Here is a 14,077-nt window from a genome sequence, read left to right as displayed (position 1 = left end):
CGCCTGGCGTCCAACCAGCGCTCGCAGAGCCAGGCTCCACCCTCAGCCGGCGCGGGGTCCCGCCGGGCAGCGGCTCTGGGGGTGGAGGCTGCCGCCGGTGCCGGTGCCGGCGATGGGATCGACAGCGGGGAGCAGGGCTGGGCAGGGCAGGGCGGCGCGGGCGCCCCGGGTGACGGGTCTTGGCCACGACCCCGACTCTGCCTCGCCTTCCCCGGTCCCCGCCACGGTCACCCCTCACTGGCGATTACCTCCGACCCCGGTCAGAGCCGCCCCCCCCTTCCCCCCCCGCCGATCCCTGTCCGTGGCCGTCCCGCCCCGGGACCCCCCAGCCCTGCCCCGCTCTGTGCCCAGAGCCCGCGGGGGATCCCAGGGCCCCCCGGCACCTGACGCTCCCGCAGTAACACGCACAGGCTACACAGGCGCGGCGGGGACACAATCCTGGCGCAGCCCAGCCCCAGGCGCTGGGTATGGCCGCTGCGGGGACCCTCGGTGCTGAGGGGAGCCTGGGGCAGGCCCGAGGGGCTCTGGGTTGCAGCAGGGGTTGGGGGCGTGCGAGGCGCCCCCGCTCTGGCCAAGCACCGCTCACCCCAGAGGGCTCTGCAGGGGCTCCCCGGGCTCTGGGCTCCAGGGCAAACTTGGGGCTGTGCTCCCGTCACCGCCCGGCCCCCCAGCACTGCCGGCTGCCCGCAGCCCCCTCCCCTTGGTGCCCCTTGGTGTAACAGCCGAGGGGGTTCTGACAGGACAGCACGTCTCTACACGGGGGGTGCCCCCGCCCTGCGTTCACATGATGTCGTCCAGGAGGTTGGGGCTGGCCACCCAGTCGAGGGTGCGAGGCTCGGAGGCCGCCATAATCATGCACATGAACTGTTTGCCCGTCCTCTTGTCGATGGGGTAGATGGTGGTGGGGGTGAAGCGCTTGTTGCTCTCCACGAAGTCGCAGAGCTGCTCGTAGACAGCGGGGAACTCGTGCCGCAGGAAGACGCCGCGGATGCGCAGCTCCCGCTGGATGTTGATGAAGCAGACCTCCCGTGCCTTCCGGCCCTCCTCCCCCTCCTTGTCGATGTCCGCCGTTCCGGGCGGTGGCGTCAGGATCAACGTTTCCATGTCCCGCTCCTTCTTCAAGATCTTCTTCTCAGGGCTGGAGGAGGCTAAGGCCACCTTGGCGTATTTCCTGACCGTCGGGACCTGCATCTTCGGTGACGGCCTCTCTGGCACTTTCTGAGTGACGGCCACGGTTACATTCAGCAGGAAACATTCGTTGGGGTCGTACTGGTTGCCTGTCTCCCGCAGCTCCTGGGCATACTCCCCCAGGTTGTCCGAGTAGCTGTCCAGCTCCCGCAGGGACAGGTACGTGGGGGACATCAGCAGGCTCTCCAGCCCAAACTGGAGAAAGTTCTCGGCGGAGCCCGCATTGGGGAAGCCCAGGAAGAGGACGCCGCGGCCGCGGGAGAGGTATCCCACCTTGGCGATGCGTGAGAAAGCCTTGTGCACCTCGGTGTTCTCGCGGCAGAACTGCAGGACGTGGCGGCAGACGCTGCCCACCCGCCCGTAGACACAGCTGGCCTTGTGCGTGTCCCAGTCCTCGCGCCGGCAGTGCCGGGAGCAGTAGTAGGTGTAGCAGCTGTGGCACGATTTGAAGTAGAGGCAGGCATTGAACATGGTCTCTGTGCGCCGGCACTTGGCATTGGAGCACATCATCATGTCGTCCTCCTCAGCGCTCAGGTCGGGCGAGCAGTTCTCCGGTGACTTTTCGAAAGGGCCGGTGGCCGGTGGGCGGCGCGGGGTGCCAGCATGGGAGTTGGGGCCCGGCTGCTCCTTTGTGGGTCGGGGTCCCTCGGGCGCGTTGTGAGGGACCCGCCTGCCCTCGCTCCGCCGGGGGGGCCCCGAGGCGCCGCTGCTCAGCAGCTGCTTGAGCTGCTCCGCGAGGCTGTCCCTGTCCCCGGAGCGGTGGCCCGGCGCCGGCTTGTAGTCAATGACAAGGTCAGTGATGAGCTCGTCCAGCTGCTCCAGGCTGCGCTGGCGCCCCGAGCCGCTCTCCCTGGCGCTGGGCTGCGGGGCGCAGGGCACAGCGTAGGGCCTGCACTCCCGGCCCGCGTCCAGCATGTCCCAGCTGGCCGAGCGCCTCTCGCTCCGGCCCAGCCCCTCGGCGCGGATGTCGTTGTCGGTGATGGTGATCTCCGGCGTGACGTACCAGGAGCGGCCCGAGGGCCCGCGGCTGCCGTCGGCGTGCACCCGCTCGAGGATGGAGCTCTCGGAGAGGGACAGGGCCGCGTAGCGCTTGGGTGAGCTCGACAGGTTGATCACCACAGGCTGCCGGCGCTCCTCGGGGGATAAGGCACGGTGCTCTTCGTGGGCGAGCAGGTTCTCATAGCTGCGCCCACGCAGCAGGGCCTCCTCCCTGCGCGCTGCTGGCGCCAGGATGTTGTCCCAGGATTTGGAGTAGTGCTGGGTCTCCCGGCCCAGCCGCGGTGGGGTCACGCCGTAGCTGGCATGCCAGGAGGAGAACATGGCCTCACGCCCGGCCGGCTGTGGGGTGAAGCGGGACAGCTGCAGGCTCTGGTAGGGCAGCGTGGCCCGCTCGGGGCAGTACCAGTCCCCGAAGTGCAGGGGCTGCGCGCTGCGGGGCGGGGGACACGTGCGCGACAGCACCTCCCGTTCCCGGTACTTCCCGTAGTCCTCGGCGTAGAGCAGCCGTGGAGAGGAGCCGAGGGCTGGGTATGTCCGAGCGTCCTCGGCGTACAGGGTTTTGACAGGGGTCCCGCGCGGGGGGTAGTAGCGAGGCTCATCCCCGTAGAAGGTGCGGGCAGGTGCCTCCTGCACCGGGTAACCCCGCGCCTCCTCCACGTACAACGTCCGGGCCGGCATCGTGTGAGCGGCAGCCTTGGCCGGGTCCTCGGTGTAGAAGGGCTGGGACACGGAGTGGCGGCTGGGGTAGGGGTAGCTGGCATAGCCAGAGCTGCGGAGAGGCATGGCCGGGCTGGGGCACCGCGCTGACTCCTCTGCGTAGAAGAACTTGGCCGGGACCCCGGGGGCCGAAAAGGTCATGCAGCCCCGGTCGGGGTACTCCCTGAATTCCCGTGAGGCCGGCACGGGCACTGTTTGGTACGCCAGAGCCCGGGGGTCTGCCTCGTAGTACTCACCGGGGTAGGGCAGCAGCGGAGGGTCCCCGCTGTAGGAGTCGCTGGGGGTGGGCGTGCGGGACGCGGACGCCTGCCGGCTCCCGGGCACGGTCAGGCTGCGGGCGGCCCCGGGGGTGCGGGGCCAGCGCGGCGGCTCCGGGCGGTTCGGGGCTGCCCGCAGGCTCCGCGCCGTGTGCACCAGCACTGCCTCGTCCGGCTTGATGTCCACTCGGCACTTGACGTGGGGGCTGGCGCCCACCTTCCCGCCCGGCCCTTCCTCGTAGCAATTGCTGCCCAGGCAGAGCGGGGAGATGCGGCTGACGCTACTCCGCTGCGGCTGCAGCTTGATGGGGTGCACCTCGTTGGCCAGCGCCCGCAGCGGCATCGGGGCCTCGCGGCGCGGCGAGGGATCGGTGCGGGAGGGCTCCCGTGCCACCCGCAGCACCTCCCGCCCGCGCCGGGCTGGCGGCGGTGATGCCGCCACCGTGATGGGCACCGGCGTCAGGGTGGACTTCACCCGCGGGGCGCTCTTGGAGCGGGCTCGGCGCTTGGGCTCGCTGCGCGGCGCGGGGGCTCTGCCGCTGTACGGGTCCGGCTTCGGGGGCGCCTGCCTGCCCGGCGGCCCCGGCGTGGGCTCGGGCATGCCGGGGCGCGGGCAGGCGCGCTCCATGGCCGAGGGGGTGCCCAGCTCTTCCAGCGACTCGATGAAGTCGAAACTCCTACAATGGCGCTTGTTGAAGGGCTGCGGCTCGCGGGACAGGGAGGAGGACATGGAGGCGTCACATTGTGCTAGGGGCTGACAGACAACGGAATCCCCAGGGGCTGCTGTCGCCACCTTGATGTCTTGGTACACCGTGGACACCAGAATGTCAGGTGGGTCTGTTCGTGTCATCTTAAAAGCGACTCTTCTGCCAGTTCCTTGTCACACGGCCTCAGAGGACGGTAGCCCACCCTGCAAGAGAACACATGAGGTGCCTCAATCCTGGAGTGACCTCATATCAATCCCCACTGCTCCTAGCTCAGTGGTGGGGGTTGGCCATCTCTTCAGAAAGGAAGGTTTGGGGGCATCCCAGCCTCCACTGCTGCTGTCAGTAGTCAATCAACTACTGGAGGAAGAAACTGGAAAAAGTTTCCAGATCCAGGGTGCAAATCATGGAGCGGCTGGCAGGACACCGATGGGGGCAAGCAGGGAACTGCGTACCAGCTCAGCACAGCAAGAGGAGAACACAGAGTACTGTGTCCTCTTCCTGGACCACAGGTCAAAGGGACTGTCTTGCAGAATCATATGAATTGGCAGCTCTGGGCAGGGCTGTGAGGGTTCAACACCAGGATTTTCCATGAGGAGTGTGTGCTCAGTCCTGGTGAGAGCACCGGAGTGTTGAGGGTTCTCCTGGGACTGTGCGTACCCACGTCCCTGCACCAGCACTGCAGGGGGAACCAGGGCCCAGGGACAGGCACCATGAGCACCCACCATGGTACGGTCTGGGGCTCTGTAGGAGGCACGAGCTACAACCCCTCCCTGTGGTGGCTGCACCCACTGTGCCCCACAGACTCCGGTGTGGGGTGGTCACAGTGCTGGCTACACAGAGTTGCACTCCCTGGGTCTTTCAGATGAGGGGTGGCCCAAGGCGTGGCAGAGGGGTGTTGTGGTGGGTGCCCCAACCCACATGTAAGCAGTGATACCTGCATCACCTCCCTGTGCCAGGGGAGCTGTGCTGGCTCAGTACCCTATGGCTTTGTTGTCTTCTGTGACCCATGGCTGTGACATGTCCCCTGGGCTGGAAAGCAAGGCTGATGGTGGCTTCAGCTGCTGTGGGACATGGGGTCTGACGCCCACTGTGTGCCAGCACCAAGCACCCCAGTGCTGTGGGACAATGCTGTTGGGTGGCCAGGGTGGGCAGAGTCCACAGCCACAGTGTGACACAGCTGTGTGACAATGAGGACATCAGCACAAGTTTGCCTCAGTGCATGGTGGGGACAGAGGAAGGGGTCTGCCCTTCCCACAGGACTAAGTGGGTTGTAGCACTGACCTTCCCTACCAGCCCTTCGAGAGCTGCCATGGGTTGTCACCAGCACTGGGAGATGTGCACCTTCTCTGCCCACAACAGGGACCCCCCTCAGCTGTCACCTCACCACGTCCTCTGAGTATTGGGTGTTGTGGCCACCAAGGGCCTGGGTGCACTGGTTGACGCTGGCTGCTCTGTGTTGCACTAAAGATGGGTGGACACTTGGCTTTAAAGAGCAGCAGAGGACCACAGGGAGGATGTTTCTTGGAGAAAAAGAATTTCCTTTATTTAGCAATAAGCATTGACTACGCAGAGATGGGGAGGGGACTTGGGTTCCTCCTCATTACCTGCTCCAAAGCTGGGGGGGTGCAGATGCCAGAGCTGAGGTGACTCCAGTGGCCTTGGGGTGTCTGTCCATGTGATGGGCTGGGAAGAGCAAGATGCCATGAGAAAGGAGATGGGGGTCCCAGTGCCTCCCTGCAGAGCTGGAAGGGCAGGTTTGCCCCCCAAAAAGTGGCCCAGTATTGGCTCTGCTGTGTTACAGTGTGTGGGAAGTGGGCTGGGTCCGGCAAGGCAGCACCCCGTGCCACAGCGACGGGGACAGTGGCATTGGGCAGCCCATTCCTGTGGTGTTGGGGTGGCTGGTAGGCAAGGAACTGTAGCCCAGGGTCCTACCTGGTCCAGCAGCAGCAGTGAGGGGCTGGGTGGGCTGAGGTGGCCGAGGGGCCTGTGGTGACTCCATCCCAGCGCTGTAAAACAAACAAGGCACATGAGGCTCCTTGGGCACTGCGGGTGTGGTGGAGGTGTGGCTGCTGGGGCCATGGACGCCTTGTGAGCGCATGGAGCACCCTCAAGAGACCCCTGCAGCCACAGCCCTGCTGGACCAAAAGGAACTGCCACCCAAAGAACTGTCCCAGCGTGTGTGCATCCCTGTGCGCTGGGGATGTGGGCGCTGCATCCCACAGGCTCCGGTGTCTTCCACCCACCAGCGGCACCCACTGCCGGTGGAGCTGTGGGGTTGCCATGGTTTCTCCAAATTATTCCTCCTCTGCGAGGACAGCGTGGGTAAGGACAGCGTGGGTGCAGGGAGAGGCTTGCACGAGGAGCTGGGGCTCTGTGGCACTGCAGGGAGAGCAGAGCCCTCCTGCAGCTGCTGGAACCCTCTGCCTATTGAGGGGGGCAGAGCCGGGATGGCCCCACGGTGCTGCCAGTGCCACCATGCTCACATGCCCACCAGCTTCTGACACCAACTCTACAGGGAGAGCGTTTTGCATCCCCTCTGCTCTCCACCCCCCGGCTAGTGGGCATCCGGTTGGTTGGATGCCCCCTTCTGCCCCAGCACTGCCCAGTTTCGGCAGGCACCAGCCTCCCTACCCGGGATGCCCACACGGTGTCACCCCGCGGATGTGACACCTGCCGACGGCACTGGCAGAGCGGCCGGTGCCCAGGCGTGGGTGGGAGCCGCCCCCCGTGGGGTCCTGCCCTCGCTCCCGGCACGGGCCCGGGCGCTGCACCCTCCGTGCTGCCCGTGAGCGCCGGGCTCCGGCAGCGCGAGGAGCTGGGCTGGGGGCGACCCCGCTGCCAGAGGGGCCCACGGAGGATGCCCGGAACTGGGTCACTGCCTGGTGTGCCACGTGAGGGCTGTGGGGGGAGGAGTGCGGGCCCCACGCTGCCCACGCTGCCCACGCACTGCAGTGCCCTGCCTGCCCCACAGCCACAGCGGGCACTGCCCGCACACTGCCCACACTCCCAGGGCACTGCCTGCGCTCTGCCCCAAGCTGCCCATGCACATAGCCCTGCCAGTGCACGGTCTGCCCGTGCTGCCCTCAGCACTGCCCACTCGCTGCCTGGCTGCACATGGCAAGGGATGCTGCCTGCCCATCCTGCACTTGGTGCCTTGCCAGGGCACTGCCCCGCGCACCCTGCCCGCACATTGCCCACCTTTGCCCGCACACTGCCGGGGCATTGCTGCCCATCCTGCCTGCCCGCTGCCCACGCACATCCCACTGAGCAGGCAGGAGTGCTGCAGTGGATACGGTGCCTGCACGCTGCCTGCACATGCAGGGTGCTGAGCACGCTGCACTGCTGCCCCCCCTTCACAGCAGCCCCAGCACACACTGCACTGCACCGGGCCCACTGCACTCACAGCCCCGTGGGCATGGCCAGCAGCATCAGCATGGCTCCAGCACTGCCCCAACACTTCCCCAGCACTGCCCAACACTGCCCAGCGCTGCCCCAACATTGCCCCAACACTGCCCAGCACTGCCCTGCACTGCCCAGCACTGCCCCAGCACTGCCCTGCACTGCCCAGCACTGCCCCAGCACTGCCCTGCACTGCCCAGCACTGCCCAACACTGCCCAACACTGCCCCAGCACTGCCCAGCACTGCCCCAGCACTGCCCAGCCCTGCCCTGCACTGCCCCAGCACTGCCCCAGCACTGCCCTGCACTGCCCAGCACTGCCCAGCACTGCCCAGCCCTGCCCTGCACTGCCCTGCACTGCCCAGCACTGCCCCAGCACTGCCCAGCACTGCCCAGCACTGCCCAGCACTGCCCAACACTGCCCAGCACTGCCCTGCACTGCCCCAGCACTGCCCCAGCACTGCCCCAGCACTGCCCTGCACTGCCCAACACTGCCCAGCACTGCCCTGCACTGCCCAACACTGCCCAGCACTGCCCAGCACTGCCCTGCACTGCCCCAGCACTGCCCCAGCACTGCCCAGCCCTGCCCTGCACTGCCCCAGCCCTGCCCTGCACTGCCCAGCCCTGCCCTGCACTGCCCAGCCCTGCCCTGCACTGCCCAGCCCTGCCCTGCACTGCCCAGCACTGCCCAGCACTGCCCCAGCACTGCCCCAAGTGCAACCCTGAGTGCACCAGCGGCCCCTGCATCGCGACAGGCAGCCAAGGACAGCGTCCTGCTGCAAACACTGCTGGAGCAGATGATGCTGGAGGTGCCAGCAGCAGCTGCCGTGGGGGCAGTGCCTGTGCCCGTGTGTGCCGCTGTGCACAGCGAGCTCTGCTGCGCACGGGCCTGTGCACCGTGTGTGTGTCAGCGGGACGCTGATGGCCGCTGCTGCCTGGGCACTGCCCGCACTGGGAGCTGGCAGCCGGCACGGTCTGTGGTGAGGGAGCCCACTGCCCGTCCCGCCGCTGCTCCGTATCCGTGGCAAATAGACGCTCCCCCCGCCCCGTGCCACCCCCAGGACACGCACATGGTGCCCTGTGCCCCTGTGGCTGTTGCCCGCCCTGCACACAAGAGAGCCCCTCCGCTCTGCTCCCCAGCCCCTGAATCAGCCTCTCTGCCCCTAGCACTGCCACATCGCCCCCTGTCCCCGTCCCAAGCGCACCAGGCACAGATGGCTGCCAAACCCGAACCCAGCCTGTGCCCCCGGAGGAGCCATCCTGCCGGGGGGAGCAGCACCCCGGGGTGCAGGGGACGGCCTGAGCCCCGGCCCCTCTAATCGCTCAGCGTGTCGGGCACCCGCAAGCGGGCAATGCCGGGGGGCGGGGGAACCAGGAGCGAGCCGGGAGGGCGAGCGGTGGGGCCGGGACTGGGGCTCGGTGCATGGGGTGGCCCCCGGGGAGAGCGGATCTGTCCCGGCGCTGCCGCAGGCTCGGGGCGGTGTCCCCGGCTGCCCCCACCCCCTGCGCACCGGCACCGGCACCGGGCGGCACCGGGCCCGCTGGGCCGCGCAGGGCGCTGAGCTGGGCACCGGGGGGAGGGGGGAAATGGCTCCGCTCGAGCGCTGCGGTGCGATGGGACGGAGATGAGGATGGGTTTGGGGCTGGGAGATGGGGATGGGGATAAGGATGGGATGGGGATAGGGCGCAGGGGAGCATGGGGAACCCCGAAATACCCGTGAGATGGGGTGGGATGACTCGGCTCGGGAGCACGGGATGGGGATGGCCCCGATGAGACTGATGGAAGGGAGGGAGCACAGATAGCCGGGGACGGGGATGTGGGGCACGGGACGATCGTGTGGGGAGCCTGGGGGTTGGGATGCCTCGGGAGGATCTTCGGGAAATAGGATGGGGATGTGGAACGCGGTGGGGGGCAAAGGGGGAAGATGAGATATGATGTGATGCGAGGCGATGGTCGAGGGGAGGCCCGCGAGGGGGGGCCCCCGGGGGTGCAGCGAGCCCCAGCCCCCTGCCCGGGACCCCCTTACCTGCTCCGCGCCAGCCGCTCTGGCGGCTCCCGCCGCATCCCCCCGCCGCCCCCGCCGCCGCCGCGCTAGGCTGGGGCTGCCGCCGCCCTGGGGACCATGGCCCGGCTCCGCCCGATCCGACACGGCACGGCACGGCTCGGCCCAACGCTCTGCAGCCGCTTGTTTTCCCATTAATACGGCAGGCGGAGTTACCGGCGGGGCCGGCACCGGGACCGTAGCCTCCCCCGGCACCGCCCCCAGAGCGCTCCTCGTCCCCATCATCCCCATCCCCATCCCCATCCCCATCCATCTCCGCTCCCCCGCCGCCTCCCCAACCCCGGCCCCGCCCCTGCCCCTCGCGGCGCCCCCTCTTCCCCCGGGACCTCGGGCCGGGTCTGGGCGCCCCCGGTGCCATCCTCCGGGGCTTTCCCCGCTCCGTGGCTGTGAATGTCCCGCGGGGCACCGGGCTCAGCCCCACACCCTGTACAGAGACCTCACGGCCCCCGCAGGGCCCCGGGCCTGTCCTGCCTGACCTTGCCCCATCACCGCGGCTCTGCGCGGCCGGGGCCGATGGGCAGCGAAATCCCCGGCTAAGCTCCTCCATGGAATGGCCTCGTTTTCCCAGAGTCTCCGAGGCTCTCGCTGCCTGTGGTGGCTGGAGTCCACAGGGATGCTCAGTGCTGGAGATGGACGGAGGAGGCACAGAACAGCTCCTGGCACACTCAGGCCCCGGCATCCGGAGATGCACAGCACGGCCCCATGGTCACAGCTGTGCCTCAGTTTCCCCCCATCACCTCCTTGGGCTGCCCTCCACTGCCCACAGCTCCGGGGGCAGCCCCAGCACCTGTGGGTGCCCTGGCCAGGGGCCATGGCCGTGGCCTGGGACCCACCAGTACCTGCCATGGCTCCAAGCCCCGATCCAAGGCTGCTGCTCTCCGTGTGTTTCTGCATGGCAGGTGCACCCCCGGATTTGCTCGATTCGAAATCCCTGCAGCCAAGACCCTTTCCTTCTTTCACTGCAGCTCCAGGAAGGGACTTCCACTGTCTCTGGTGCCCGCACTGGCGGGCCTGTGGCGGGCTGGCACTGCTGTGAGTCCCCAAGGGCAGGAGTGCCCTTGGGAGCAGTGGGCACTGCTGGGCCCGTTGGCACGGGCGGTGTGTGCCCTGGGGGCCGGGCTGAGCGCCAGGAACTCGTTGCACTGCCGAGTGGCACAGAGCTGGAGGAGGAGCTGGGAGCAGGGTGAGCCTGTCCCTGCTGCACGCACGGGGCCGAGGGACCCCCGCGCCGTGTTCAGATGGGCCCCGTCACCCCCGGCCCCCACGCACGCCCCGGCTCTTCCCCGTTCCTCTCCGCAGGACACGGGCTCCGGCTGTCGGTCCAGCCGCTCCCGCTGCCCCCGGCTTCCTGCCCCCGCGGTCCCCGCCGTGCTGCTCCATCTGCTCCCGCCTGCTGCCAGCCCCGACACCGCCGGAGCACCGGGCAGGCTCCGTCCGCATGGCCCGTGGGTGCAATCACCCGAACGGTGCCAGAGCCCACCCCTGTGGGATGCCGAGTCCGCGCATGGAAGAGTGTGCTCCCCTTAGGGCATCCCCTACAGTGCCACCCTCTGTCCGTGCAGCTGTGGCCCTGGGCGACACCTGCATGGATTGAGGTCACCTGTCTGGACCTCTGGGCTTTGGAGTGACCACAAGTCCGAGATCAGGGAACAAACGGGTTGGTCCATGTCCCCCAAGCCGCATGGCAAGGGACAGTGGGACCATCTGCTCCCCGTGTGAGGCTGCTATTGCAGGCTGGAAGGTGCTTCGGGATCCAACTGCACCGCGGGCAGGTCTCCACGCACCGGAGATGCCAGCGCCATGTCATGTGCTCGGGGCAATGGGGCTCTGGACACTGCCTTCCCCTCCTGCTCCTCCTCCTTCTCCTGCTCCTCCTCCTCCTGCTCCAGCCAGTGGCAGCCTGTGGCAGAGGAGCAGATGCCCCTGAGGGCTGCGGTCGTGCTGTCACCTGTCCCGAGCACGAGGCCGTGCTGCCGCTTTAGGCTGTGACACCCCGGGCTCCCAGGCTGTGGCACTCAGGCAGGGGAGGCAACCCCGGCCCCCCGGAACTGAGAAGGGGTGGGTGGCAGGGCTGGGGGCTGCCCCTGGCCTTGTGAACACCACCCTCAGGGGTGGCAGCCCCTCACAGGGAGGGGACCCCCCTGGCACAGCCGTGTGGGCAGCAGGACTCAGCGGGTTGGGATGGAACTGTCCCCCACCCCTGTGTGGAGGACAGAGATGTTGGGGCCCTGCCATGGCTCTGCGGGTCCAGGCTTGTCCCTGGCCGAGCTGCCTGGGGCCCTGTTGTGCCACGGGAACACGTGAATAGCCAGAGGGATCCCACAAGCCTGAGTCCTGCAATCCCACAAGGAAAAGGCCAGTCTGGTGCCTGTCCCGAGGCAGGATCAGCTCCTGTCCCTGGGTCTGGGCTGCCCCACTGTAGCTTGCTGTCAAGGCCAGTAGCAGTGAAGCTGGGCCAGTGTGGGGGCAAGTCCCCCTTCCTGTGGGGCCTTTGCCTTCCTGGTGCTGAGTCCTCCCCCAGACCCCACAGGGAGCAGAGCCACAATATTCACTGTGTCCCTGTGACTCAGTTTCCCCACCTGCCCCTGCCAGTGTGGACCTGGCCAAAGTGTCTGCAGGTGACAGATTTGGTTCTGATGGGCCTCATCGAAAGGGGAAACTGAGGCACAGAGGAACAACATGCCCCAAGGTCACCCTGGAGGTCTGTTGTGACTCTGTACACTTGGTGAAACCCAAAGCAGGGCAGATCTCATCCTGGGAGGGACATCTGGGGTCACACCTGTCCTACACAGCTGCAAAGCTGGGGGGGGTGGGTGTTGGGGTCTCACAGCCCTCACAATTCATTGAGGCCACGCTGGGAGCTCGCTGTGAGATTTGCCATGAACCTGGCACAGGAGATCCCCTGATCCAGCCCCGCTGTGTCCCTGGTGCAGCTCAGAGCAGGGAGGAACCACAGCACGGGAGCCCCCACGGCTGCCCTGAGGATGCTGACCCTGGTGGGGCGGCCATGGGGGCAGGGGCCACTCTGCAAACCCGCTGGGCTTGGGGGTGCCCTGAGGCAGCCCTCAGGTCACACCAGGAGCTGTGGAGGCACAGCAATGAGGTCAGGGACAGGGGACACTGGTGGGGACCACTGGGACAGCTCTGACTGGGCCAGCACGGAGCAGTTTTGAAGCATTGGAAAGACCTTCCTGGGCGTTTGCAAAACACTGCCAGGAGGGCCAGGGGTTCATCAGGAGGCAGGTGTGGGCAGGGGCAGGCGGGCAGTGAGGGGAGGCCCCAGAATAGGGGTTTTCTCCAGGATACCTGTGGCAGCAGCAGCTGCCCCAGCAGGTACTAAGGCCAGCCATGGCAGCAACTGTCCCCGGGTAGGCTGACCTGTCACCTCTGTGTGACAGCTGTGGAGGGACAGAGGGTCAGACCCCAGCCCGGGGGGGCCGACAGAATAGAGAGCTGGAGCCCCTCTGCTCTGGAGCCAGGCTGGGAGAGCTGGGGGTGCTCACCTGGAGAGGAGAAGCTCCAGGGAGAGCTCAGAGCCCCTGCCAGGGCCTGAAGGGGCTCCAGGAGAGCTGGAGAGGGACTGGGGACAAGGGATGGAGGGACAGGACACAGGGAATGGCTCCCACTGCCAGAGGGCAGGGCTGGATGGGATATTGGGAATTGGGAATTGTTCCCTGTGAGGGTGGGCAGGCCCTGGCACAGGGTGCCCAGAGCAGCTGTGGCTGCCCCTGGATCCCTGGCAGTGCCCAAGGCCAGGCTGGGCAGGGCTGGGAGCACCTGGGACAGTGGGAGGTGTCCCTGCCATGGCACAGGGGTGAAATGGGATGGTCTTTAAGGTCCTTTCCAAAACCAGCTTGTGATTCCATGACCTGACCACAAGGCCCAGTGGAGGTCAGTGGAGCCCATCCCCCTTGGAGCAGCAAAACTTCCATCAGAAATTCTGCCCTTTGGTTGGGACACTGCCCAAAGGAAATCCGCTGGGTTAGCTGTCCTAAAATCTTGGGCATTCTCAAGTCAGTCGGGCAGTAACAATTCCATTTGACATCACAAACCTGTGTTCAAGTGTTGGTGGAGCTTTAAGTGGTTTATCTGCTTTATAAAATAAATCTCATTTGAATATACTGTTTGTCTAAATTTTGACCAACAGTATATTCAAATATATGCCTGCGACCCCTGTGGCAGCCCCAGTCTGGCAGAAACAGGGGCACTGCTCGGGTAATGCCGGGGGAAGCCAACATGGGCCACTCTGAGAAAGCAAAAGGAGGAGATTCCTCAGAGAAACTCCAAAACCGCTTGGGGAAAAATACCTGGAAGAACATTAAACACAAAAAACCAGTTTCCACCTCTGCCCCGTACCGGGCGCGTTACCGAGGAGCGGCGAGAGGGCACATCCATCCCCCCCGCGTTACCGAGGAGCGGCGAGAGGGCACATCCATCCCCCCCGTGTTACCGAGGAGCGGCGAGAGGGCACATCCTCCCTCCCCGCCGGCACATCCAGCCCGCCCGGGCCCGCTGCGCTCCGGGATGTGCCCAGCGGGACGCGGCCAGCTTGCAGATGCCCAGCAGCCAACGGGTCCCCAAAATGCCCAGCCTGGGGAGCCGGGGTGTCCCCCCAGGGGTGCCCTTGGCAGCCCAAGGGCCAGGGCCGGCGGCTCCTGCCCGCCGGGGAGCCGGGGCAGGCTGGGGTGGGGGTGGCACCGTCAGACCCCGCCGGCAGCGCGGGGCTCGCTGTCCCCGGCACGGCTGGG

At 66.8% G+C, this 14,077-nt stretch overlaps 1 protein-coding gene across 1 annotated transcript; it reads right to left on the bottom strand.

The window, feature by feature from the left end:
• Positions 1-780: 780 nt before the first annotated feature.
• Positions 781-4,011, bottom strand: AJM1 (apical junction component 1 homolog). Its single transcript, XM_058818466.1, has one exon. The coding sequence runs from the start codon at positions 4,009-4,011 to the stop codon at positions 781-783; it is 3,231 nt and encodes a 1,076-aa protein (XP_058674449.1).
• Positions 4,012-14,077: the final 10,066 nt, after the last annotated feature.

Source organism: Ammospiza caudacuta, chromosome 21 (genome assembly GCF_027887145.1).
Source record: "Ammospiza caudacuta isolate bAmmCau1 chromosome 21, bAmmCau1.pri, whole genome shotgun sequence".
NCBI lineage: Eukaryota > Metazoa > Chordata > Aves > Passeriformes > Passerellidae > Ammospiza > Ammospiza caudacuta.
The sequence above is the reverse complement of the archived record's forward strand: the minus strand, read 5'-3'. Positions and strand labels throughout refer to the sequence as shown.

Bases quoted from the DNA above. Each gene is read 5' to 3' on its own strand.
- AJM1 (XM_058818466.1), bottom strand. From the start codon at position 4,011: ATGACACGAACAGACCCACCTGACATTCTGGTGTCCACGGTGTACCAA.